General features: G+C 34.8%; 2 protein-coding genes across 3 annotated transcripts; both read right to left on the minus strand.

The window, feature by feature from the left end:
* Positions 1-2,698: 2,698 nt before the first annotated feature.
* On the minus strand, positions 2,699-4,232 carry LOC105797274 (uncharacterized). 2 transcript variants are annotated; one of them, XM_052628145.1, is made up of 2 exons: positions 3,718-4,232; positions 2,699-3,357 (listed from the first exon to the last, which is right to left on the minus strand). In XM_052628145.1, exons 1-2 carry the CDS (start codon positions 3,917-3,919, stop codon positions 2,960-2,962), a joined length of 600 nt encoding a protein of 199 aa, XP_052484105.1. In that variant the 5' UTR covers positions 3,920-4,232; the 3' UTR covers positions 2,699-2,959. The 2 variants fall into 2 exon arrangements, with proteins under 2 accessions (XP_052484105.1, XP_012482685.1); XM_012627231.2 differs by having other exon boundaries at positions 3,706-4,232.
* A 139-nt stretch (positions 4,233-4,371) lies between these two features.
* Positions 4,372-9,061, minus strand: LOC105797273 (putative lipase YDL109C). The gene is made up of 10 exons (XM_012627229.2): positions 8,609-9,061; positions 8,453-8,520; positions 7,896-7,966; positions 7,413-7,688; positions 6,997-7,157; positions 6,859-6,914; positions 6,644-6,696; positions 6,431-6,557; positions 5,344-5,441; positions 4,372-4,864 (listed from the first exon to the last, which is right to left on the minus strand). The coding sequence occupies exons 1-10, from the start codon at positions 8,896-8,898 to the stop codon at positions 4,793-4,795; spliced, it is 1,272 nt and encodes a 423-aa protein (XP_012482683.1). The 5' UTR covers positions 8,899-9,061; the 3' UTR covers positions 4,372-4,792.
* Between the last annotated feature and the right edge of the window lie 736 nt (positions 9,062-9,797).

The following is a 9,797-nucleotide window of genomic DNA, read 5'->3' on the forward strand; positions in this document are numbered from 1 at the left end:
TTTTCCAAAGTCAGAACAGGGGATTCCGAAATCAATCCGACCCTACCTCACTAAAATTAAAATATCTCAAAATATATAACTCTTTTGCTTTCTTTGTTTATTTTATGTAAAAATATACTCATTAATCTTTCATTTCATATCTTATTCACTCTCTAATTCAATTTTCACCATTTTTGGTGATTTTTCAAATTCACACCACTGTTACTGTCCAAACCATCTTAATTCAAGTTTTCACTCTTTCATGAATTTCTCTTACTTCATTTCATTTTATCGATAGTTCTATCAAATAATGAGTAAATTGTTCAAAAATTTTCCCACTATATATGCACTTATTAAGCACATATTCATTTCATCATATCATGTATTTTCACTTAATAAATTCCCCGTAGAACTTTTCAGAATAAAAACAGATTTCTCGGTGGCCTGCACACAGTCCATTCCACCTTTGTATAATAACAGATTCTCGGTGGCCTGCACATAGTCCGTGCCACCCTTGTATCTTAACAGGTTGTTGGTGGCCTGCACACAGTCCGTGCCACCCTTATATCATAACAGAATATCGGTGGTCTGCACACAGTCCATGCCACCCTTGTGTCATAACAGAATATCGGTACGCATAGTAGCCTGCACTTAGTTCGTGCCACATATGTGACCTATCAGTCTGGTACACGTAGTGGCCTACACTTAGTCCGTACCACACGTGACCCAATTACGATCATTCATATCTTTTCTATTCCGAGTTTCAAACGGGAAATTCTTACTTTTCAATATTTTACCAACTCTTCTCTAACCAATCTTAATTCATAATTTGCATCATATATTTGTTCCACGTATAGTACATATCTTAAATAAAATAATAAAACACTTAAACATAAATAAAACAATATATTATCTACATACAAACTTACTTTGGTGCAACAATATAGAAATTTAGCAATTTAGTCTTCAATCTTTTCTTTCTCTCGATCAAGGTCGATTCCACTTCTTTCTTGATCTATAATAACATATTTAGTTTATATAACATTTACATAATTCAATCCAGTTCAAAATCACATTTTGGAAAAATTATATTTTGCCCTAAAATTTTACAAAATTACAATTTTACCCCTAGGCTCGAAAATTAAAATTTATTCCTTTTATTATGTTTTATGACATACTGAACATTTTTCCTTCTATGGCAACATCAAATTCTAGCTCTAACATGCACTTATGAACAATAATAATTTTTACTGATTATACCGTTTCACTCGTTTTCACTGAAAATTGTTTAGCAAAAAATCATTTAACATAATTCTAATCTTCATATTCTATCTGAAACATCAAAATACACACTTTGCATCTATGGGTAATTTTCCAAACATAAATCCTAGCTCGAATTAATGGTAGAATTAGCTTAAGCGAGTTACTGAGATTTTAAAAATAAAAAGAACAAGAAAACGGGGCTAGAACGGGCTTACCATGAAGCTTGGAAGATGAACAAACCCTAGCCATGGAGTGCACATGATATTCGGCCAGCCTTCATGAAGAAGAAGAAGATTTTGGCCTTATTTTGTCTTTTTAATTTGTTTTAATTACCAAATTACCAAAATACCCTTAACTTAAAAATATCCTATTTCACCTATTTCATGTCCATTTTTGTCCATAACATAACCAATGGTCTAATTACCATTTAAGGACCTCCAATTTAAAATTTTTTAACAATTAGACACTCCTAACATGTAGAACTCAACTTTTGTACTTTTTACAATTTAGTTCTTTTGGCTAAATTGAGTGCCCAAACGTCGAAATTTTTGAACGAAATTTTCACGAAATCATTCCGTGAAATTTTAGACCATAAAAATATAATAAAAATATTTTTTTTTCTCGTCAGATTTGTGGTCCCGAAACCACTGTTCCGACTAGGCCTAAAATCAGGCTGTTACAGTTGAACCATTCCTCATGCCGTCACATACCTAAATTGGGGTGGGAGTATAATAGGAACAATTTCTCATTCACTTGCAATTAATTTTTAAACATATCAATTTTGGTGTTAAATTTCACAAATTAGAATATAAAATCCAATAACAATTTAACGGTAAATTTTATATTTGAAAATTTTTTATTTTGAAAATGCCATTAGGCCTCTTTCGTAAAACCAATTTCCAACATGTAGTAGCCGAGTCGGCACTTATTGATTAAAGGAGGGAAGTTTGTGATTGAGCTAGGCGGTGGTTCGAGGTTGGGGAGTGCAACATCTCCGACGTGTAGCCTGAGGAGTGTGGTTATTTTGAATGGATGGTGTTTGTTTTGAATGAAGAAAAGTGGTAGGGCCTTCAAGAGTGTGCTTATATAGATTGTTGGGTCCTTCAGAGTTTCTATTGACGCTCGTATGCTTGAAGTTTATTCAACACTCGCACTTAAGGAGAAGGATCAAGATTTTAACCAAGGATGAAATAAGTTTGTTGTTCAGGCTCATGGAGACAAGTTGCTCCTTTTGTGTGGCAGTGCGTGCCAAGCCAGAGATCCCAAAGTTCGGCGATTTTGTGACGATTCTTAGTAAAAACGTTACCTTTTATTGCTTTGGGTAGAATTCCCTACATTCTGATGTATTTATTGATAAAACCTACTCTAATTTCTGATATCCAAAAGAAGCATGCTTTGAACAATATGAAGTGATACTTTTACAGGTTACACTCTTCTTCATACAACACTACACAGGTTTTGTTTCTTCCTAATCATTCATTGCCAATCTTGACAAATGCTAAACCATTTTGTGCAGTTCTGCAGCTGCTATAGTCTTATAATTCTGAGGAAAGAAGAAAAGAGCAGCATCATATACATGTCAACCTTGTCTGCTATTTGCAAGAAAGAATCAATTCTCTGCTTCTTCGTGATGGTATGATTCCCATTCTATTCTGTGGTCTAATAGCATGGGTTGAAAGAGCTGTGATTTTGCTTTACCACTTTGTTTTTCATCATTCTAAACTATTTCCTCCATAACTAAATCCACAGTTTCGTTTTCCTTGTCGGTATCTTCTTCATCGATTAGATCCTCAACTTCATTTTCTTCTCCTTCGGCTTTCTCTCCATCTATCTCACCTTCAACATCTCCGGTTCCGTTGTTCACCGCAGACCACCCTTGTACTTGAGGATCAAGGGCCTTCCTCCCAAGTTTAATTGCTCCATCTTCATTCATCCCATTTTGGACAATTCCAATGCCCTTCTTTTCGTAAGTGTTTCTAAATTGGTTCAGCAACCAGATGCAAAGGGCAAGCAAGGCACACATATGCACAAAATGCTTGACCTTGAACCCTTTGTACCTCTGGTTTCTAGTAGCTGATTGCTTTATCATGCTGAACCCTCCAATATCCTCCCGATCTGAACCAAAACAGAAGGCAATCGAGTCTAAGTAAGTAATATAGAGTTGTAACTAGAATGCAAGATATTGGAACCCCATTGAACTAAGAACCAACAGCTCCAAGAGTTTTTCATTTTGGGGGCATTGGGCCATGGTGAAGACCACAACAAAAGCCACATTCAACTTTGCACAAACAAAATTGATACCAACATTTATCTCTTTCTACTTGAAAAACAAGACAAATCCATTCGCCTGAAATTAACAAAGAACAATATTCGACCAAAAAAGACATAATGACAGAAACTCCAAAAAAGATAGGAAGAAATTGTAAGTAAACTTGGAAAGGAAAAGATAAAGAAAAACAGTACCCTTTTTATAACCTGGAATCTTGGGTTCACCTATATCGAAGGCAGAAGCAGCAACAATGGTGTTTCTACAATGAAGCTTGTGGTGGATACAAGTGAAGGGGTAGCTGAGGAGTGGATGTGAGAAACAGAGTGAAGGAAGGTGAACATATAAATAAGAATACACTTGGCAACAACTTGATGGCAGGCAATTGTTTCTTCTATTTATTGGCTTCATTACATTGAACGTGTGGGGTGCATTACGTTGACAATTATACCGATCACATCACATAATGATAGTATCTAATGTATGATTTTACCGACGACGTTGTTTCAAAATTTGTCCATTTATTTATGGCTTCAAATTTATGGATGTTGCTTCCATTGGTGTAGTGTCAGTGTCACATTTCCAAGTTCCTATACAGACTATCTTCTCCACAGGGAACACAACTGTTTTCTTTAGGGGTAAAGTAAGGATTGTCGACTCAATATTTCAACCCAAAGTCATTTCACTCTTCCCTATCCTTCAGCCGACACATCACTGTTGGGATAGCAATAGCATTCTCTAAAAGAAAGTTGGAGTACAGTCTGTATTTAATTTTTAAACATCACTGTGAAAATCTGTGTCTTCAAATCTCAATTTTCATTCATTGTTTAGTTGTTTTCAGCTTTATTCGAGGGACGAGAATCTGGGATAGATTTTCCTGCCTTTTTATTACCATTAAAGCCCAACTGCAACCTAAAAAACCCAACACAACCGACAAGACATTCCCGGGTCCTTCTGACTATAACTCTGGGCTCATACCAAAAATCCAGCGCCCACATACGTGGTGTAGCTTGTTGCCATTTGCCAAGCTATTAAAGGTTACAAATATTTTCCGACTGGAAATAAACCAGGTTGAGAGCCCTGTGAACTAAGTAATGGTTTACAATATTTGAACACGTATGAGACAGCTACGGTTATTAAATACCTATATACATATGCCAATAATAAATTTACATGTACGCCTTTGATGACGACCTCTTTGTAATAAAAAAATTTCCACGTTCCAACCTCGCGCCGACAGTTTGGCAATTTATGATATGGTAATAAATAACAAATGTGGACCTCTTATAAGAGAAAATTGTCAATCATATGTTGGACTACATCAGCTCCATCCGAATTAACCCAGTAGCTTTTAACCTGAAAAACCAGATGGTGATAAAATAGTACCACTCTGTCAGACACTTTCAGGGAGGTAACCCGTGAATACAAAATGGGGTTGGGAAAAAAACATCAAAATAAAATCTATTTGTAACATACTGACTAGTTATATTTGTTTTTTTTTTTTAAATTTAAATTCGGATTACGTTAACTTCTGTTTGGACCGATTATCTGATCCTAAGTTAAAAGAGGGTCCTTATTTTAACCGAATTCTATATTTATATTTACTTTTTATAATATAAAAATATACCGTATTTCTAAATTAGATAAACTTAAAAATTTTACATAAAATGAGAAAGATAACTTGAACTAATCCGAACCAATGGAATTCGATTAAGGTTAGTCAAGTTATTTATAGTATTTAGTTTGACTTCAGTTTGATTTTTTTTAATGTATATATATATAGAAAGACAGCTAATTCTACCCGCAGGACGATGAGTTTGTAAAGAATAACTTACCTGAATAGTACTGTGTGCAAGAATCCTTTGACGGCTGCCTTTGAAGTATACATCAACCCGTTCCCAGCTGAGTTTTGTTAAACCTCTGATCATTTCCTCTGTAATATTGATAAACACAAGTGGAATTTTACCCACTGGATAATAACTAGTTATTCAACTAGCACCTCGGCTTTCAGCTTTAAACATGTAATGGATGATTTAGCTCCCAACAAATAAATATTGTCATCTCGAGAAAATTTCTTCCCCTTTTTCCATTAACAAATGTTTGTATGTCCAATGATTAACAACAATACACCAAATCAAGGGAAAAGATTACACAAATGCATATGTTTCACAATTTAGCAATTATCTTATATGTGAATCACTGCAGAAGAGGAAAGCAAACAGTAATTATCGTCAAAGACCCTGAATATCGGCTATGTTACTCGGACACTTTATTTTCCTTGAAGCATTTGTGTATGACACTCATGTTATGGGGATATGACCCTCTAAACACATTTGTATTGAACACATACCCGTATTAGACACTCAAACTAAAGTCCAAACACCATAGCTTAAAAGAATAACTCTCACCATTGAATTATTGACAACTCCTATCCAGAATTTTGGATATTACATTTGTTGACTTCAAAGATTAGCTATAACCTAGATAGCCCTATCTGCCACTATAATGGAACAGTCTAGATATTATAAGCTATTGAAAATCCTATGATGAAATCATGATATACTTTGCTAATCCTAATTCAAAATGAATACAAAGTCTGATATTTTAAAGGAAAACATTTTGCTACTTCAGGATAAAAGAAATTTGAAATCTGAATCCAATTTGTTTATTGGCTCGAAGTTAATGCCATCCTAGCTACCTCCTCACTAACAATTCCATATGCATTGCCGATTGAAATTGGGAAGAGTGTTGTTTTTATGCTGTCGTTTGATCTTTTACATCTGCTAGAACTCTCTGTGACTACTAAGAAACATTACAAACCAATTCTAGTGAAGTGAAAGATGCCACCAACCAAAAATAACAAAGGAAATATTATAGAAACTTATTTGATTACTAATTTTAAAATATAAATAATAAGCAAACCTTCCATGTTTATCTTCTCATCTCCATTGATTTTGGCCTCAGTGGGGATTTCATCAAGGGTGGCTGTTTTTGCTGGCTCCACATTAATGACATGTGGGTATCTGTCACTTCTTGGAAGATGTTTGATCTGATATGGACAGAAATCCAAGTTGGCATTAGGCTCACAGCAGGTTATACCAATTAAAAGCTTCCACGAATATGCTTGATGGTTACCTTAGGAAGTTCATTTCGTCGCCGTAAGGAAGAGGTACTCCACCCAACAATATCTAAGAACAGCGTCAAGTTCTTAAACAGGCAGAATAGTTTCGATGAGAATAGGTCATGTCCTAGAGCCTAAAACATCTAGTTCAATTATTAAATCTTCCGTGAAGAATTGGTAATGCAGAGAAAACATAAATGCAGAATCAACTGATATAATAAAAGGATACGGTCGAACCTTGCATTTGCATACGCAACACGACGCCTGAAGGACCCCAGAGCAGAACTGCATTTAAAGAAAAAATACAGATATGAGCCTGCAATTTACCATCGCTTTAAAATAACAAAGGAATCTTGCAAAAACTCACATAAATTTAAGATCTTCACAATCGTTGACCATCCGAAGAAGAAGTGGTGGTTTTCCATCCTTTCCATCAGTCAAAAACAAATGTTTTCCAGTTCTACCAAGCAACCATGATATTCGAGCAGCAAATTTTTCAAGTGCACGGGAGCCACGGAACAATGGAACCTGAATAATGCAAAGCCATGACAAGAATACTATTACCAACCTGTAATGTAAAAAGTGTTAACACATACTCAATGGTCAAAGACTTCATTGTTCAACGTTATCACTCAATTGCATTCTATTGCATACCTGCACAGAAGATGAATCAGTAGTCTCAATCAGAACTTAATTGAAGACTAAACTTCAAAAATGCATTTCATCATCAAATAGTGAGGAAAAGAAATCTATCCAATAATTCTTGGAGCATGAATGAACTACCTGTTTATGCCACAGAGACCCGAGGTGTGGACTTGCAAATGTAATGAAATTCATGGGCTCTAGTCCAGCAATTTTGCCTTTTAATTGCCCTTCAGGGCATAAATCTTTATCTCCTAAATGGTCAGTTCCACAATCTCCATTTGTTTGAGAAGTTTCTTGAGTTAGGTCTTGTTCATAAAGCCGCGCAATGGCATACCTTGCTACAAGGCCACCTAATGAATGACCAACGAAAGAAATCTTCTGAACACTTGGGTGACAGCTTATGACATGTTTGACCTGAAAAAGGTAAACTTAAATTAATATAAATGGTTTCTGCCAAATATATATATATATAAATGGTAAAAATGGAAGTACAGAGTATCAAACTACAGAACAATAACATATCAACGGTAAGCGGCAGTTAGCAAAATTGGAAAATAATCTGAGTTGCAATCATGAATAATGAACCTTATTGAAGATAAATAAAATTGATAGCACACATACCTCCTCTGCTAATCTGTCGCCCATTACATCGACACCATCAAATGTCAACGTTGAAGAATTGCGCTCACTGCCTGCATTGCGCATTTAGTCATTAACCATTCAGTACTTATTTCACCATGAAATTCATCAACAATATCATTAACTCATTATCACGAATATTCATTTAGTGAATGGGTCTTGCGTTCACTTCACCAATTAATTAGGATGGTTATAATCCAGCAAAATACTAAATAAGAAAATAACACAATTTGATGAATAACAATCAAAATTTGAACCCTGGATCAGTCATTGGTGAGACTTATCTACTTATAACTTCGGATAGATCTAAAGTCTAACCCAGGTTAAATTAATTCAACAGCATTGGAGTATAAGACTCCAAATTACTTAGCAGACTACTTATGAAATTATATTAGAGATTAATTATGAAACAGTTCAAAAAAAACAACTTTGTAAGAAGAAAGGGGTGAGATGAGTAAATCATTAACTTGAAACTAATTAGCATTTAGCATAATCACAGTTAATACATACAAAAAAAAATGGAGTACCGAAGTACTCACAATGAACAATAACATTCTCAGGATACTTCTTTAAAAGCTGCTTCGCTGCAAATCTCCAATTCTGAGCACTGTAAAGATACCAATCCAAAAATCAATCAAGCAGTTCGAAACACATAAATAACATTAATAAAAAAAACGATTAAAACCGAGATTAACCTGCCAATGATGCCATTAACCATGATAACTAGATGAGTAGGATTGTTACGCTCTCCCTGAAACTGGACTTCCATATCGACACCTCCGTTCTCGTGGGATTTCGTTCTCAAGCATCCAAATCTCGGGAAACTCAATGATCTCCTATTCTTTTTTGTCTTCATCTTCTTCTTTTTCTCCTGCTGATTCAGTATCTTATTACTAGTAATATTGTCTTCCCTAACCTTGATCTCTTCAGCAACATCAACTTCCTTCTCCGGTACTCCTCTACAATCTCCCTCCATATCCGCCATTTTGAAGCTTAAAAACAGAGCTAAGGTAATAAGAAACGATCTTAAAGTGTTGTATTAAGCTAGATTTTTGCGTTGGGTTTTGATAATGAGAAAAATGGAGGGAGTCAAAATACGCTAGCCAGGATTTAAAGAAGTGAAGAGGGGGGCAAGCAATGAAGATGGTGAGGGCGGGCGGTTTTTGTAGTTACGGGTTTGTTAGCTGAATGGGGCGACCCGCTGGTCCCCTCTCTTTCATTTTAAGCCATTGCCCTTGATTTTATGGTTTTATTACGGGATAAATTTGTTTCCATCGGCTGATGGGTTGAGGATAAAATCGTGATCCTCTAAGTATATTTGTTTTTGTGCTTCAATCATGATTTTTTCTTCTAGAAGGAGACAGAAATTGACACGTTTAATCTTCGGAAACTTTTGTCTTCAAATTTTAGAGCCTCGTTTCTTTCAACTCGGACGGCTATTTTTTAATTACCAAATTTATTTTAATTTTTACTCCCAGCGAGATTGGTCAGGTCTTCATATTTGCTTTTTGAATTCAATTTTTATAAATGATTTTGTCACTGAACCAAGAGATTATTGACAAGAATCAATTAACATTGAGATACCTATCCGAAGCAATACAAATAATCGATTTACTTATGAGTCAATTAAATTTTATTAATTTGGTGGTTGGATTAAAGTTTATAATTTTTTAAATTTTTATTTAATTAAAACTAATCGTTTTGATAATTGACTGTTTTTATTTATAATCTCTCCTCAACCCTTCGCTCAAATTTACGTACTCGTCATTGTTACAATGGCAACGGTATCATTGTATTATATTATTATTTTGATGTATTACACTTGTATTTAAAATATCATATATTTTTTTATTGGGTGATTTATTAAAAAGTCTAAGCTTGTTT

This window comes from Gossypium raimondii, chromosome 3 (genome assembly GCF_025698545.1).
Source record: "Gossypium raimondii isolate GPD5lz chromosome 3, ASM2569854v1, whole genome shotgun sequence".
NCBI classification, from domain to species: domain Eukaryota; kingdom Viridiplantae; phylum Streptophyta; class Magnoliopsida; order Malvales; family Malvaceae; genus Gossypium; species Gossypium raimondii.

Coding starts and splice junctions, on each gene's coding strand:
- LOC105797274 (XM_012627231.2), bottom strand. CDS start 3,919: ATGAAGCCAATAAATAGAAGAAACAATTGCCTGCCATCAAGTTGTTGC. Junction 3,358..3,705: donor GATTCCAGGTTATAAAAAGG/GTACTGTTTTTC, acceptor GTTTTGGTTCAG/ATCGGGAGGATATTGGAGGG.
- LOC105797273 (XM_012627229.2), bottom strand. CDS start 8,898: ATGGCGGATATGGAGGGAGATTGTAGAGGAGTACCGGAGAAGGAAGTT. Junction 6,915..6,996: donor TGTGAAGATCTTAAATTTAT/GTGAGTTTTTGC, acceptor CTTTAAATGCAG/TTCTGCTCTGGGGTCCTTCA. Junction 4,865..5,343: donor TTGCACACAGTACTATTCAG/GTAAGTTATTCT, acceptor CTGGTTTTTCAG/GTTAAAAGCTACTGGGTTAA.